General features: G+C 30.8%; 1 protein-coding gene across 2 annotated transcripts in view; it reads left to right on the top strand.

The window, feature by feature from the left end:
• LOC111632201 (isocitrate dehydrogenase [NAD] subunit beta, mitochondrial-like) overlaps nt 1-9,978 on the top strand; it is a 25,546-nt gene extending 15,568 nt beyond the window's left edge. For both annotated transcript variants that reach the window (XM_023376578.1, XM_023376577.1), the window contains exons 4-8: nt 1,818-1,958; nt 2,021-2,153; nt 4,001-4,384; nt 4,463-4,618; nt 9,744-9,978. In XM_023376578.1, coding sequence (XP_023232346.1) covers nt 1,818-1,958; nt 2,021-2,153; nt 4,001-4,384; nt 4,463-4,618; nt 9,744-9,815 — 886 coding nt within the window. In that variant the 3' untranslated portion in view covers nt 9,816-9,978. The remainder of the gene's footprint in view (nt 1-1,817; nt 1,959-2,020; nt 2,154-4,000; nt 4,385-4,462; nt 4,619-9,743) is intronic.
• Nucleotides 9,979-18,044: the final 8,066 nt, after the last annotated feature.

Genomic DNA, 18,044 nt, shown 5'->3' with positions numbered 1-18,044 from the left:
CATGCGTCAACAATTAAGTGTTGAGATTTATTTTAGAAACAAAGGAAGAGATTGTTGATTTTGCGAGGATATTCGATCGTCTCTTGTTTACCTGACCCGAGGGAGATGGAAATACCAGGTGGAGAAAAATGGGTTTTTTCCACATTATAATTAACTGTATAATTAACTCCAGGATCTCACACTATTAATGCAATAAATTATTAACACTAATCGGCCGATTAATTGGTATCGGCCGATAATGCATGGCCGATTAATCGGTAATCGGCCATTTTGCTTATCGGTGCATCCTTATTCACCATCATTAATGATGAGTATAGAAAAGTTAGAAATATACAGAAGCAGGAATAATTAGCAAGTATCTGAATGCTAGGGACACTGAAAGATGATCATAAGCATGGAAATAAATCATGGGAAAAAAACTAAAACACCAATTTATTGATTGCCATTCAGACAAAGGAAGCAATATTACATTTTCATTTTTTGCTTCACATTATATATTAATACATTTATTCTAATTATATTTTATGTTTTAACTTTTATTATTAATTTGATTTGATTTCTGTGTAATTTTCATCTTTTAAAAAATTATTTTGTATTGTTTTATTTATGTTTAAATTTATTATACAGTGAAACCCTGGATAATGAACGTCCTGGTTAACGACCAGATCTGTTAACAAACTTTTATTTTGCAAAAATTTTGTCTCTGATAATGAACAAAATTCGGATAACAAACTTAATGGCTTTTTGTGTCAAATTTGTAAGCTTGCCGACTTTTAGGGAACATCAGTTAATCATGTGTCGGTGATGGTCTAGGGTCCACTCGTACGTTGGTGGTGGCGGAGGAGACACCCAGAGCAGACGAGATGGGTTCGCTTGGTCACAGAAGCGATGGTAGGTGACAGAGCTGCAACGACTGAAGCGGTCCGCGAGACACAACACAAATTTTATCGGGCACAACTTCAGGCTTAATCCAGATGAAGACGACACAGATTAATTGCCATAGAATTTTTAGGAAAACTGCGTTTTGACCTTGAGATTCGGGGTTTTTATAGTATTTCTTCCTTGAATCTCACCTTATAATTAGTCCTGCATCCCATTCCTCACTTCCCAACTGTTTTCTTCTTTGTCTCCAGGTGAAAACCGAAACCAGATCAGGTCACGAGAAAGGTTTGTTCCGAGCCGTTTATTTGACACCTGTTCGTTGACTCTGATCAGAGATTCTTAATAAACCTATAAGCCTTTCGCTCATAATTTAGTCTACTGTTTCTGCTATCTGTCATTTTAGAACTTTAACGATCGTATGTGATGTTTTTATACTTGTCAAATTTTTCCTCTTTTCCGAAAATTTAACCTAGATTGACTGTTTATGAGCATGTTTTCCTATATTTTCATTAAAGAAAACCCATTTTACAAATAAAATTACAAAAATACTGACGGCTAGAACGGACTAATTGTATTTGCATTAATTTCTATGGGAAAAATTGCTTTGGTTAACGAACATACTCATGGAACGGATTACGTTCATTAACCGGGGTTCCACTGTATTTGAAATTCCATTAGAATGTAATATAATGATTGAGGATAGCTTGTAGAGCAAGCCAAAAATGTTTGTGATTATTAAATGTTTTCCTTGGTAAAATAAGGTGTATGTGGTTTATCATTTTAAAATATCTGATAAATTATATACTTGCTAAGCCTGCAAAAATTTAAGTTTCTGTCACCCAGTTGACTGTTGCCAAATTGTCATGTAATATATAAGAATTATAATAATTTAAATTCCGAAAATTTTGCATAAAAAAGATTTTTTTTTATTTCAGTGAAGTTCATCATAATATAAGTACTCCTTTAGAAGATGTTATGGCTTCCATAGAGAGAAATGGCATTGCCCTCAAGGGAAGTCTTCAAACGCCATTTAGTACTGTATCTGGAGAATTGATGTCACTTAATATGAAACTTAGGTGAATATTTTTTTAGAAATCAGTTTGCATAAATAATATATTTATTCTAATATATTTTCCAGAAAAGAATTAGATATGTTTGCCAATGTAGTTCCCATAAATAGCGTTCCTGGCATTCAAACTCGTCATGATAATCTAGATTTTGTCATTATTAGAGAACAAACTGAAGGTGAATATAGTGCTCTAGAACATCAGGTAAGAGTTTAACTACATCTATCTTTTTTTTCTTTATAACTACTATTATAATTACTACTAACAAAGATCCAAGATAATGAATTCATTACCTTGTTTTTTCAAAAGTATTCACTACTAATTAATGTTGCTATTAACACACTAATGGAGAATAATGAATAAATGTTTCATTACTATTTTCTGTTTCATATATTTTGTAGAAATGTTTAAATATAAGTATAAAATTTAACAATTCAAAAAGACACAAAGGCATAAAACAACTTAATTTATATGTTATCTGATTTATTTTTTTATATAAAAACTGTTTATTTGGTTTAAGGAATTACAAGAGATGATTTTTTAAAGCCTTTATTGCACTAAGTAGTAATTGTATATTTTTTTTTGCACATTTTGCACAGACACATTATGGGTTCACTTAAGTCCACAAGATGCTGATCAAATGATGAGGACAAACATTTGAAAAATTCCTGAGAATTAAAACTAGTCTTGAAAATGGTTTTCCATAGGGAAAGAAATACTCTGTGTCTAGATCAATAATACAACCCCAAAAATTTCATTAGTCATTAAAGTATATAAAAATAATAAATTGTTATTTCCAAAACCAGAAAATCTTTTCCAATATCTCAATTCTAAAATTGAACAAAAAACAAGAAAAAAAACTTAATAAATGAAAATAACAAAACATCCACATCCAGCTCAACAAAGAAAGTTTATCTGAATCACCCGTCATAGTCCCAAATTATACAATGATTAAAAGACCAATGCTTTATCCTTCAATCAAATAATTAATAAAAAGTTTGCAACTAACTTTTAAAAATCTCAACAGAAATATGTACAGTTATAATATGCATGATACCATGGTTAGTTCCACAAATCTCAAAACTCTGTCTATAATGCAAATTAGAATATTTTATATATAAAATCAATCTGATTAATCTGTCCTGGAACAAAATCTATTTGAACAAATAAAAATAAAACCCAGTAAAAAATAAAATAGAAGTTTCTTTTTTATTTTTGTTTAAATTGGTATGAACCTAATAAAATTATATTCTGTAGAAATTCCAAATATGATACATGATTTGAATAATAACCATACAGTAAATGAGTTTTAATAGAAATTATTGTCTACTCAGTCCCTTACCTCTTAACAAGTAATTGAATAATAATATTCAACATTTTAGTGCTGATATCTACTCATTTCTTAAGCGTATTGGCTTATTTATATCATTATTAAATAATAGCAGCAATCTTTTATTAAATAAAATTATTAAAATGACATTAATTATTAAAAACTAAAATGAAATATAAAACTATATTTTAAAATTAAAAGAACAAATGATGTTAACATGTTCACTATTACTGCTAGAGAAAATTGAGTTGCAATATTCAAATAGTAATTATTATTTTCACACAATGCTTTAAAAGAAATTAGGCATGTAAATACATTTAAATATTTTGTTAACATTAATTAAACTTTGTAAAAATTTAAATTTTTAAAAAATTATTTCTCATTATTTTAAATCATATAATAATTTAGTACATACTTTTATAATCATTTATTATATTTTTAATTACTTAATGATTTAAAATAAAAGTTAAATTAAAAAACTTATTATATATTGATAAGCAGATTTAGTTTTATCATTAAAGTTTAAAAAATTTCAGCTTGATATAAAATTAATAATTACATTACAATACATTACAAAAAAATCAAATATATATTAAGTTTATTGTAATTAAATTAAAAAATTGTAACATTTAATTATGCATTCTGTCTTTAATTAATATTTTTAATATTGGAATTTGAGTTATAGTAGAATCACTTTCATATTTATTTTTTATTTTTTAAGAGTGTGACAGGTGTAATAGAATGTATGAAAATTGTCACTCGAACAAAATCTAAAAGAATTGCCAAATTTGCTTTTGATTATGCCACAAAATATGGACGTAAAAAAGTGACAGCAGTACATAAAGCCAATATCATGAAACTGGGAGATGGATTGTTTCTTCGAAGTTGTGAAGAGATTTCTAAACTATATCCACAAATAGAATTTGAATCCATGATCATTGACAATTGTTGCATGCAATTAGTTGCCCATCCTCATCGATTTGATGTCATGGTTATGCCTAATCTGTATGGCAATATTGTTGACAATCTGGCTGCTGGTCTAGTTGGTGGAGCCGGTGTGGTACCTGGAGCTAGTTATAGCGCCAACTGCGTCATCTATGAACCAGTAAGTAATTTTTAAAACCTGAATAAAATCAATTTAAATTTTTTATTTTAAATTACTAACAATAAAATTTATGATTAGGGAGCAAGACATACATTTGCTGAAGCAGGAGGAAAAGACATTGCTAATCCAACAGCTATGATACTATCTGCTGTTCATTTATTGAAACACATAAACTTGCATTCATATTCTACTGCTATAAGAAATGCAGTTACTAAAGTTTTGAAAGATGGCAAAGTAAGTATAATCAATTTATAAAAAAATATAAAGGAATGTATAGATTTGGTTTTCTTTACAAATAACTTTTTAGAAGAAATTAATGATTTTTATTTTAAATGAAATAATTATGTATTAATATTATTATTCTCAAATTATTATACAAGGTAATCAAACAAAAATAGAACTCTCAAGGAATTTGAAGACTTGGAAACATCATGAGCTGGTTGTGTAAAGCAAAGCCAGCTCACAATGTCACCAAGTCTAATAGGATTGCTACATTATTTTCTGCAAGTTCTACTTTCATTTGATCATTCAATACATTGTTAATTAGTAAATCAACAGTCACATATTTTGCTAAATACAGGTATACCTCGACTTACGTTGTTTCGAGTTACGTTGTTCCCGATTATACGTCGTTTGTCAAAAAAGTATACGAAAAAATAAAAATCAAGTTTAAGTCATTTTATTCGACTTTACGTCCGTCCGCCACAAATATTGAAGTCGTAATATCACTAGAAAAACGTTTAAAGCACATAAAATCATATTAAAATATACACATTTACAAGTATGTTCTGTATTTACAGTACATGCATTCGTAAATTTAGAATACTTTTTTCTGTACTATATTAAAAACTAAAATTTATTTGTTTGTAAGCTTAAAATAGATTTTTATTAACCATATATTATTAAAAATGCATTAATAAATAAAATACAGAACAGAGAATAATAATTTATGGTTTAGCCTAGTGACAAGTAGATTCGGAGACAAGTAAATTCGACTTACGTCGTTTTCCTGGAACCAATTAACGACGTAAGGCGAGGTATACCTGTATATTAATACTAGCTGGTTGCAAGATTTGCATGGCTATGTATATCTAACTAATGAAATCCAAGATAGTAATTTATTGAAATGAACTTGTTATTTACAAAAGGACTTATTTATAGCACTTGGTTTAATATGTACACATGAGTTTTTAAGTTTTATGGAAATTTCTAAAAGTTTAAATCCTGAGTGAAGTCTATTGTAAATGGGAAAGTGTAATTGACTCACTCAGCATATGGTAAAATCACTTTAATGCTTTAGTGTTCATTGTAAGTGAATGTGGAACAGAATTTACTTTTCAGAAAAGAGTTAATTTTTACAAATTACTAAACAAAAATTTTTCCTTTCTGATTTGGTTACTAAAGTTACTACCTTTTTTTATTGAATTTAGTTATTACAGTTACTTTTTTATTACATTTTTAGAATATTTTGATGATCAAAATAGAATTAAAACTACATACTGTATTTTGACTGACTATTTGCAATGCATGATCTGATGTACAGTACAACACAAATAGTCAATCAAAATATAGAAAGTGGTTTAACTCTATTTTAATTTTCATAAAACCTTACTAAACTTTTTAATTTTAAATATTAACATTTTCATTTTTCTACAGACTTGCAAGAAACTAAATATTGTATCATCCATGACAACACTTTTCATTGGCTGAAAACATGCTGCAGCAGACTTTGTTAAAGTTACTGTAGCAATGTTTTCAATTGATTGTATCCTTCACTAGTATAAAAATTTATGCAACGCTACACTTCTATAGTCAAATAGAAAATTTTCAACAGTTAACACCATGTAAAAAGCCTAATATATAGTTCAAACACAATATATGTCACAGTTTGAATGTTAAAGGTTTATCCTCTTATGAAATAGCTCAGGGTGTGTTATCATCAATCAACAAAAATTGTGCATTTGTTATAAGAATGATGTGAAAATGATAATATTGAAAGGAAAGCTGGATCAGGATGTAAACACATCAGTACACCATGACAGGGTGAATGTAGAAGCATTTCAGTTTGCAAAACGTACTGCTTGTTCTGAACTGTAAAGTGGGAAGAGGAAACAGATGCATAAACTGCAACATGGATTAAAAGCCTGACATCTGCATAAGAAGCCATTACTGATGAGAAAAATGAGCAGAGGTTTAGCTGGGCTAAACAACACGCAGACTGGAGCATTGACACATTGACTTATACTATGTTTTTGGATGAATCCAAAGTTAACCTGTGCAGATCTGATGGAAAACATTCCATACATTTCTATATTCAACGGTTGACTGAACAGTGAATTTTCCATTGTGTCCCTCCATTCAATGATCTGACGTCACGTTTTACAGAAAAAAGAAACGTTTTCATTGAGAGGTCGCTTTTCAAGATGGCTGACTTAAGTAATGAGAAGGTAGCAATTGTGTCTGTTTTGCTAAATAATTAAAGTAACTTGCTTAACCATTATTCAAATAAATCCTTTTATTCAAATGAACCCATATCTGTATCATTTTCTTATATATTGGATCTTTCTTTAATAATTTTAATTAATTTCTTGAATATTTATATCATTAGGAAGACTTAGCAGGCCAAATATTGGTCGTAATCAATTTTGGACAAATGAAAAAAATCTTAATAATTTAATATTGACCAAATTATCCAACATAATCATGCAATTACATGTTTTATCATATACAGATTGTTCATTAATCTGTCTGCTATTACAGCATCCACAGCAGTGAATGGATAGTTTCTATAAGCGAAATTTACTTTTTCATGGAAGCTGCCATGTTAGTTTGGTTAGTACTCAACAGTCTTTCACGTCGTTGAAACCATTGAACTCAACGGTGAAACAGTGCTAACGTCACTAGTCTCAATGGTCCATTTAGAAGCATTGTTCTCTCACCATTGAGTCAACCGTTGAATATAGAAACATACAGATTATGTTAGATATAGAAAAAGCAAGGCCCATAACAGAGATTACTTGATGCGGATAGTAAACTTTCTGATGAGTCAAATTGTGTGGAGCTACATATCTAGTAATTGTGTATTCGCAGACTATGCTTTATAAATAGATCTACAAATCAGAATGCTAAAAAAATTATTTTCTCTGTCAAGCTAATTCCAGCAATCAAAGAACAATTTCATTACAAAGTACTGTATCTTCTAGGAAAATTCTGTGTCATGTTACTGCATCAAGGTAGTGATTTAAGTGTGATGTTTTCTACAGTTTATTAGCATTATTGTCAGTTACTGACACACAGGTAAGATATATTCCTACAAGTATACCAGACCAGATACCTAGACTGGTCAAGTAACAGTCGTGATCTCAACCCTATTGAGAATTGTTGGTATGCAAGGAACACAAAGAAGAAGAGAGTGAAAATAACTGCAAATGTATTATAAAAATTTGGTATCATAAGCAAGATATAAAATACAAGAATTCCATCCATTCTGTGCCAGAGCACTGTAAAGTTACTAACACTCAAGATGGTTGTACAAAGTACTAGAATTTCATTCAACAAGAAGTAATTGTTCATGTTATGTTTTTCAGACCTACTTATGCTGTGAATCTTTGTTTACTTCCATAGCTGTAAAAGATCAGTTATTGCAACAATACTCATTTCATGCTACAGCCTCACAATACTATTAATAATATTTAAGTTCAATATAACATTACATGTTATAAATTGCATTTACTTTTGGTTGATTTCATCTCTGTCATTTGTAGTGATAATTATAGTAATAATCAGAGTTTCAATATTCTATTTTGCACATCTTTTGAATGCGTTTTGGTATATACCACAAGTAGGGTTTCTCATTTCCCGGTCTTTTGCTTGTCCCGGGATTCCGGGATAAAAGTGAACTGTTTCCCGGGAAATCCCGGGATAGAATTAATTATTTTTAAGGTATACAAAATATCTTGAAATCAAATGATATAATTATTTTCCATTTTTTAAAGTAATTTTAAAGTTCTGTAACCTCCAAAATCATATTAATAATGCTGTGTAAGGTCTATAGGCCTATAATAAAAATTACCTTTAAATAACGTAGAAATTTTCACAAATAGAAAAAAATTAATTAAAGTTTGCTGGAAACTGCATACAACAACAACAAAAAAAATGTTTTGAATTGAGTTAAAAATTAAAAAAATGAACTTCTAATTTAGAAGGTAATTTTCGTTTTTTAAATAAAATATAATACAAAATATTGCAAACTTTTATAAGATTTTAAAAAGCAAAGATGGTCAATACTCCGATAACTCACTCTAATTCTTATTTTAGTAATGAAAAGTCTTGCCACCGAGAATGCCCTTTCCGATTCAATTGATGTGATTGGAATAGTGTTTAATGCATTTAAGAGAAGACAGATATTATGTGTTTTTTCACCTGTAGCCTGGAAGATTTCGAGTTCGTTTTCGAGATTGTAGTACTTCTTTCGCTCTCTAGTATTCTTGATTTGTCTACCTTGGCTGCTTTAATAGCGGCATCAAGCTTAGAGCTCGATAATTCGGCAATTCATTTGGCTTTAATAATCAGGTTTATGAAGAAAAACTTCATACTTGCAGACTTTGTACTCGTTTGTATCCTTGCCCAATTTGCACAATCTGGCGTCAGGCATTTATTGAAGCTACTGGGCATGGTTAAAACTCAAGACAGCGTAAGCACAATTATTCCAGATATTACAGGTTCCGACAAGTAAAGAATTTTTATAGTCCTGCCACAAATAAGCTATATATTGATTATTGACCATTTGTGACATGCTATAACGAGCAAAAATTTAAAAAAAACTAATAGGTAGGTTTAAAATTAATAAATACAAATGTATTCTGACAGTGAATGAGTTAATTATGCTTTCTATTTGCAAAATTCCTCAACCTTAACACAAAATAAGAAAAAAAGTGAATTTTTAAGAAATTTGCGGGATTTCCCGGGATAAGAAAAATTTCCCAGGATATTTCCCGGGTTAAAAAAACAACCGGGATCCCGTTTGAGAAACCCTAACCACAAGGCATAGATAATGCAATTTCCATGGCTGCTACTGCATAAGTAACTTATATATGATGATCGTAAAAGTCTGAATTGTTATCACCTTGCTGGGGGAAAAAAGGTTATGAATTTTATTTAATGGTTTTATATAAAGGAATTATTTTTCAGTTTTGTTTTGTTTTTTTTCCTTCTAGCTATGACTTTTATAAGTTATTTTCTGTTGTGTTAATTGTTTTATTCTAAAAACAATTAATTATAGAAATATTTTTATTTAAATGAAACTAGTATATGATCATAACATGCGATTTCGTACTAATTTGTTTTGCTAAAATTTCAGGTCAGAACACGAGATCTCGGAGGATATGCCAGCACTACAGATTTTACCAGAGCAATACTAGCTCAACTGTAATCAATTTAATGTATAATATTTATTTTATCAAGTAGAAAAAATAGTTATGTAAAAAAGTAAATCAGGAATATGTAAAAAGTAGTATGACTGGAAGTTTTTATGCAGAATTTTTTGTGTGAATTACTTATTTATATATTAAAACAAAATCTGTTGAATGCATTTATATTATGGTTAAAATGCTTAATTTTATTTTATTTTATTTTATTTTTTTTTTTATGTAGTAGAAAGGACTGCACAAATCTTATGGGAAATGTATCTTGATGGATTTGACTGAATCTTTGATATTTTGTAGTTCTGATGGTCCTGATCAAAAGCCTCATAGACATAAAATCAAAAAATGGATAGTTTTTGAATTATCAAGTATTTAAGATTCAAAAATAGCATAGTTTTCAAATGTGTTTGAAGCCCCTAAATCTTTTTTTGTTTAAAAATAAAAAAAAATGTTGTCTAAACATTATTAATGTTTGGCAATAGATTGCAGTTATACAAATTCTTGTCAGATTTGTTATCACAAGAGGTGAAAATCCCTTGCATCTTTTTGAATATTGATGTTGTGTTCATCCATCTATTTTAGCTATTTGCCAAAGAAGAAATGCTTTATCACAAACATAACAGTGCAAATGATTTCTGAAAGCTATATCAGGCTACTTCGTTCTTATGAAATTAATACTTAATGTTAATAAGGAAGAATTATCAGTTTTTTTTCTCCTTTAATCTATCTCAGATAGAAGAGATATTAGACAATGTAAAGAATTTTTTATATTAACTATTTTATGTTGATATAAAAAACAAAAAAATGGACATTGCCAACATAAACAAAATTTTACAAAACAAATATTTATTTATTCGATAATAAGTATATTGCCTGAAAATGACCCAATAGCGTTCCATTTCAATTGTTATCAAGTCTTGGCAGCAGAGTCTCATACCAGAAGAAACTACACATCAGAACACACTACTGACATAGTATGAACCTAGTGAAAATCAAACTTGTGTGTATTGCATAATGAATGATTTTTCCAAAAGGAAATTTAGCTAACATGCCCATTTGCCCCTCAAATAATAATTCTACAGATTATAATCATATAAATGATTGAGATATGTAACCTTACACCCTCAATCTTGGGACACTTTGTCTGTCTTTTTGCATTCATTTAATACTGTATTTTATAATCTAGTTGTAAAAAAAATTCCCCCAAAAAAACTAAATATATAAATAAAAATTTATTGATGTAATTATTTTTCTCCGAGCTTTCCCCCTAAAAGATTTTCAGCAGTTGCTCATAAGTGTATTCATATGTTGCAATATTTATGATATCAAGTTTAATGGAATTTGTACATCAGTAACATTTGAAAACAAAACATTTTATATTTTTAAAGAAAAAAGATTTAGGGCTTCAAACACATTTATGAATTGTGTTGTTTATGCATCTTTGATGCTCAATAACTCAAAAACTATCCATTTTTTGTCTTTGTGCCTATGGAGACTTTGATCAGATTCAGCCAAACCCACAAAGACTCATTTTCCATAAGGTTTGTGCAAAATCATTCATCAATTAAGTAATAAATTAAAATGAATTATACAAGATATCACTTAACAAAATCAAAGTAATACAAAATAATGTATTGCAATATTTTTAATTTATAGTGTAGAGAGTAAAAATATTTAAATAATAATATAAAATAGACACCTAGAATCCTCATACTAGGAAATAAGGAAAAATTCTACTAATTTTACAATGTTATATATATAAAATATATTTATTTGATTTAAATAAGTATGATTTCTTCTAATAATCTGTTTAGTTTATTAGAAGCTATTATAAAATTAAAATTGTCCAATATTGATTTATTTTAAATATAAAATTTTTCAGAATCATCAAAAGAAATAAAATCATCCTGTCACATAAATTGATCTTAACAAAATGACCAAGTATTTTGCTATAAAATTGTTTCATTAAATGGACTTGGAAGAAACAATGTTTATAAACAGAAAATTTGTATTTATTTTCAATTGTTGTGGAGTCTTCATTGAGTAAGTCTCTTGCCAGAAGGACACCCATGTGTCATATACCTGCTGGATGACATACCTAAGGAACTTGCTATATAGAATACGAAGATCAGTTTTCTGATAGTTTTATTGTTAAAATACTGCATATTGATAAGTTTCTTTTGATAAATATCCATATAAGTTTGAAAGAATTTAGAAGTATTCATATATAATAAACATCTTAAAGCCCTATGAGTATATAATGAAATAACCAACGATTGCCTGGAAGATCGGGCGATCATTGGTTATGTTTTCTCAATGTTTAGAATTTGGTTATAAACTTAAAGAAAAACTAATATTCCAAATTTGTGTTGATATTCACTAATTGTAGAAATATTTTGCCGACAATGTGAAACTGCAGTTCTATGGATAGAATTCGTTCTTTGCTGAAAAGATTAAAACTGATTTAAATCTTTTGTGCCATATGTTACATTCTTACTCATTATTTGACTGTTTTCATATACGGTATAGCGTATATGATAACAGTCAAATAATGAGTAAACAATGCTATATATAAATACTAGCAGGCATCACGCTAATATATACGTGATGTATTCTGTATTAAATTCCTTTTATGTTTCAAGTTAGATTGTATTTGTCTTCGTTATGATTAAATACGTATAAGGATCTTAAGAATCAGTGGACGTATTTCCTAATAAAACTGCTGGAGGTCGCTTTCGTAGGATACACTTCTACACCTCAGCTACTCTGCTTTCTGTACGTTGTTTTGTACGTATAAAAGAAACGACGCAGAATTGTCGCCGAGAATATAAAATATTGGATGCAACCGATCAAGAAAATTCGATATTGCGTAAAAATGCAATTACCCATATATTTTAAACAACAATACAACGTGTGCATTCGCCATTACTAATCTGAAAATATTTGTCGGAATAGATTATGGGGAAAATTGCGTTTCTAATTTTTCCGATAACTAAAGTAGATTTTCGTATGTCATAATTTTATTTGAGGTACAATCTTGAATTCTGTCTTCAGCGCTTATGAACCTTGCTGCACTATCACTACATCGGCTAATTCTAAGTAGAAATAGCTCAACTGTCTTTTAAATTAACAAAGCGGCTTTACTAGGAAATGCGCCCAATAGCCTATGCGGAATCATTCATAAACATCAACCCCAAAATTACGTAACTCATCCTCGAATCGTGTACCTAGGGAATTCGATCCCGGTCCTTATTTCTAATCCCGGGATTTCGGGATTATACTTAGTCAATCCCGGGATTATTTCGGTATTGAGGGTTAATAAAAAATAAGAAAATCTTGCAGAAATCAACAAATCAAAATTTAGACAAAAATCAACATATTTTACAGTATATACCTAGCTAATTTAATCACTCTAACTAATCAGACTCAGAGTCAGACTAACCAGACTTAAAATCACTCAGTCTTCATGTTAAATTTATTCTTTTTTAAGCATCACTGAGATCTCTTTAAACTCACATAAATTGAAAAAACCTTTATGTAACAAACTATGCAAATAAACGTTGAAAATTAACAAAAATCTCTCTTAACATCGACTAAATAGACTACTTTCATATAGCAACCTAGTAAGTAGGTAGTAAGATAAGTTTCTTAGCAAAAAGTATTTAAAAATAATATTAATCAGTCACATTTTTCTTAAATATAAAGAAAACTAATCTAATAGGAACATTCTAATTTGAATTGCGAAAATATGATCTGAGAAATAACAACGCATCCTGTGTCTCATCACCAAGTCTGCTTCTCAATTTGTTGCACATATATGCAGCTGCTGAGAAAACGCGTTTAGGTTTGATGGAAGTTGGAGGAATCGTTAGTAAATACTTATAAGCCCGTTCTAGTTATAGCTTCGAGGACACGGGGAGGTTGGAAGAAAACAGTCCGGTCGACACAGATCGGGATTGTAGGAGTAAAGGCTACAATCCCGATTGTTTCGATCATTGTAAGCATGCCTTTCTAAAAATAAACACGTTAATTTTGTAAATTCGGTCTCTGTGTGAGTCTCTCAGCATCCAGCAAACCACTACTCCCAAACGTAAAAAGACTTTCTCGCATCATCCTGACAGATCACGGGCAAGGCGGGGGTCGTAACCTTTTCACCTAAGGTCGACCCCCCTAAGCGAGAGGCGTCGGGTCTATATTAACCACACTGGCAAAACAAGATGGCTGACACATTGACAGGTAAAACGCACTGAGTAGTGCTCTCGACTGCGCCAGAAAATCGATTGGCGCCCGCGAAAATTCAAAAATACAAAAATGAAGTATATTACCAAGTAACCCAGTGAGAACTGCTTGCCTATCATTTTAGTTGAAAATACAAGAAGTTTTATTCCAAGCAAGCATCGCAAGCCCGCTAGGTTAATTTCTGCTGCTTGCTTGGAATAAAATTTCTCATATTTTATATTAAAATGATAGGCAAGCAATTCTGTTAAAAGCACTGGCACTGAACGTTTCGCTTCATGCAGTCTATTTTGCAACTTTTTTAAAATGATGTCAATCCCGAAAATCTCGGGATTAGGAAAACTTAATCCCGAAAATTTTGGGACTGAAAAGTAGTCGGGATCCCGATTTTCGAGATCCCGGGATCAAATCCTCTACGTGTACCCCTTTAATTGTACTACGGAATTATACACACCACGGGGTATTGAACGATGCATTATTTTATTAATTACGTACAAAGAAGCGTAATCAGTAGGGTTCGCTATGCAACTCTGAAAACAAAAATGAATTATTCTGTTACCCAAGGTTTGAGATCCTAGCATTACGTAACGTTTTTTTAAACAGCCTTGTAACGCCTCATAACGATGATCTGCATACGCACCCATAGCGGCATAACTAAGGTGGTCGAAGATGGGCATATGTCTTGGGCGCCAACCTTAAGAACGACGAACCAGAAGTGTCAGGTATGAAGTTTGCCTTGGGTGTTAAAATTGTTCAGCATGGTTCTGCATACCCAGTCATTGCTGCATGTAATTTAGGGACACCTCTTATGTTTATAAAACAACAATTTAAAATTAATTGCGTTGATTGGCTATGCGCGAGATGGACATTTGTGATTTAAAAAAATTATGGAATGTCAAATTTCAAAAATTAAAGTAAATTTTGGAAAACAAAATGGAACTGTAGGCTACTCTTACGAAACCGGATATGTGCCGTTATTATCGTCCAGAATAGAAACCATTTTCTTATGAAACAATTAGCCTATAAACATGAAAGTAATTAGTATGTAATAAATATAAACTACTCTCAAAATATATGCAGATTACGACGGACTTTTAGCTCAAAAATGTGCTGTATTTTAAATCTTCATAACGTAATAGAAATAATGGCGGCAGTTCGATGCCACACTCGTATGATTGACAGATTATAGATCAAAAGATGAAGCCTGATTCTGATCGGATATATGTATTTGAGATTTGCTTTATTTCGATTCTTACTCCTTTATAAATAGGGGAACTTATTGCACCTTAAGCATAGTAATTTGAGATTAATGTTTCTTGTGGCATCTATAGGGAAACAATTAAAACATCTAGTAACATTGTCGTATGTGATTTGGACGGATGGCCGAGCAAACAAAATAAAAAACAATAAAATAATACTTGCATAATACTTATGTTTTATAGATCACTTTTCAGCTTTGAAAGCAGTAAAAGACATTCCATTTAATGGGAAGTAATAATACTTTCCATTAAAATCAAAATTTCGATTTGGAATTAGAACAAATCAGTGATTGACACAGCTCTAGACCAGAGGTGTCCAAACTACGGCCCGGCAGGAGATTTTATCCGGCCCACGAAGATTTTTGAAAAATACTGTACTGATTTTTTCGCGCGAACCCGTTTGATTTTCAAAAATATATATCGAAAATTGAAAAAATGCAAAAATCATATATATGATAAAAATTTTTTTTTTATTTTTAAAAATAATAAAATTGAAAAATATATACATAAAATTTTACTTAAATTTACAGTCGTAAAAATATTGTTTTGTGCTATTGTTCGGTAACTACCGAATTGGTACGATAGCAGGCGAATAGCGAAGGTATTTTTTTATTTTAATTTATTTTTTTTAAACTCTCCGCTCTGTGGGCACTAAGAGAGCCTCTTTTTGCAAGCCTATTATGGGTTCGGCCAGGCCCACAATGGGGCTGCCAGGTGCTGAGGGGCGAGACCCGATATATCCGAGCGGACCACCCCCCGAAAAATTCCTGGGGATTTTTCGACGTGTTCGGATTCGAGCCCGGGCCCCCCAGAGCGGTAGGTTGCCACCTTGACCGCTCGGCCATCCGGCCGCGCTAGTGAAGGTACTGTACACGAATACACAGATTCTGTGGGCTGTTTTTGTATTAGTGAGTAGCGGGGGAAAAAGAATCGAGAGCATTGTACGTGGCATCTCTGTAGTTGACCTCCGGATTGCCTTCTGTTGTCTTCTGTTCTGTTGCGCATGACTCATTTGTAAATTGGTATGTGTAAATTCATATTTAATGTATTACAAACTAATTATTTTGAAGTTTAATATTAGTTTTTAAGGTTTAAAACAAGAATTTCAAACATGATTTTTGATATTGACATGAATTGAAAGGAAATTTGGCTGTTTGAATATCCATTTAACTGCAACGTTGCCGACGTTTCAAGTCAGTTTCAAATGGAAATTATTGATCTTCAAGCTAACGATCAAATCAAGGAGGAAACTTGGTCGATTTTTATAAATTTTTGAATTTGCAAAAGAGTTCTAAATTTAAAACAATTTGCATGTAAATTTATTTCTGTTTCAGACTACCTATATGTGCGAGCAAACTTTTTCCAGGATGAAGTATCTGAAATCAAAGTACAGGGCAAATTTATCGGATGATCATTTGCAATCATTGCTTATAATTGGTGTTTCAGATTTTAATCCCAATTTTAAAGAAATTGGGATTAAAATCTGAAACACCAATTATAAGCAATGATTGCAAATGATCATCCGATAAATTTAAGAAAAATTAAAGATAAAGAAATTCTTCAGCAAAACACACCTTCCATTATTCCAATTAAAAGTTGCAAGAAATAATTTTCTAATTATGTATAATTTAGCCATGTTTGTTTAGTATTGCTGTATCTGTAATTAACTGTAAAAAATAAAATTCAATGCTGCTTTGGTCATAATGAGATTTTTTTAATTCACAGATTCACGTGGCCCGCCGCAAATGTATTTAAATCCCAATCTGACCCTTGCGGCAAAAAGTTTGGACACCCCTGCTCTAGACCATAACAAGTAGAATAAGTCAATCATTACTTGCGCTTAGAAATAGGAATGAATCATCACGGTAATTGGTTGCAGTTGTTACGTGATTTTGATGCACTCCCTCTTTTCCCTAGAAGAAGCACATGATTGTATTATGTAGAGTCGATATAAAAATGGCCGGGCGAAGCTAGTAGAAAGTTTTTTCTGAGACTAAATCACAATACAGTATGACGATTAACAATCTTAAATTAATGATGGCCTACATATATTTGAGATCATAATAAATATGCATCAGAAATCGAGGCCAAGTAATGAATTGATATCTCGTGTCAAAAAGTCCAAATAATTGACACCAGGGTGGTCGAGTAGATAAAGTGCCAACCTGCCGTTGTGGTGGATCTGGAATGGAATCTGAGCGAGTTGTAAAAATTCCAGGAATTTTCTGGAGTGTCGTGCCCCTCTCTCACCATTCGTCCTCCACACTGTGGTCCTGGCCGAACCCATAATGGAGTTGCTAAAAAGGTCCTCTTGGTGCCCATAGGGTGGAAAGAGTCAAAAATAATAATAACTGGTAGAGAATATATAACATTTAATCTAGTAGAGGAGAAGGTGGTATTATGGAACCCCAATTACATTTTAGTGAATTGTAAACAAGGTATCATAACTAAACCCACATTTTTTGTGCAAAAAGTACTGGTAACTATTAAACTAAATGTTTCTAATTGGATTTTTTGCTAGTGTAACTATAAGTATGGTTTTTGAAGGCTTTTGTACAAAAAGTCAGAAAGTAGGCTTAGAGAAAATCGGGTGGTAATATGGAACCTTACTGTATATTTTCAAAAAATGCTTTAATGTAGCCAAAAACAAATAGGAAAGGACAAAAAATGTTAAATAATTACAAAATTATTTACTCCAATGTATTTTATCGCAAAAATGCTTTTATAATAGAAAAATATGAC

This window comes from Centruroides sculpturatus, unplaced genomic scaffold, assembly GCF_000671375.1.
Source record: "Centruroides sculpturatus isolate CEXI.00-Female unplaced genomic scaffold, Cexi_2.0 scaffold631, whole genome shotgun sequence".
Taxonomy (NCBI): Eukaryota; Metazoa; Arthropoda; class Arachnida; order Scorpiones; family Buthidae; genus Centruroides; species Centruroides sculpturatus.
This window is presented reverse-complemented; position numbering and strand designations above follow the sequence as displayed.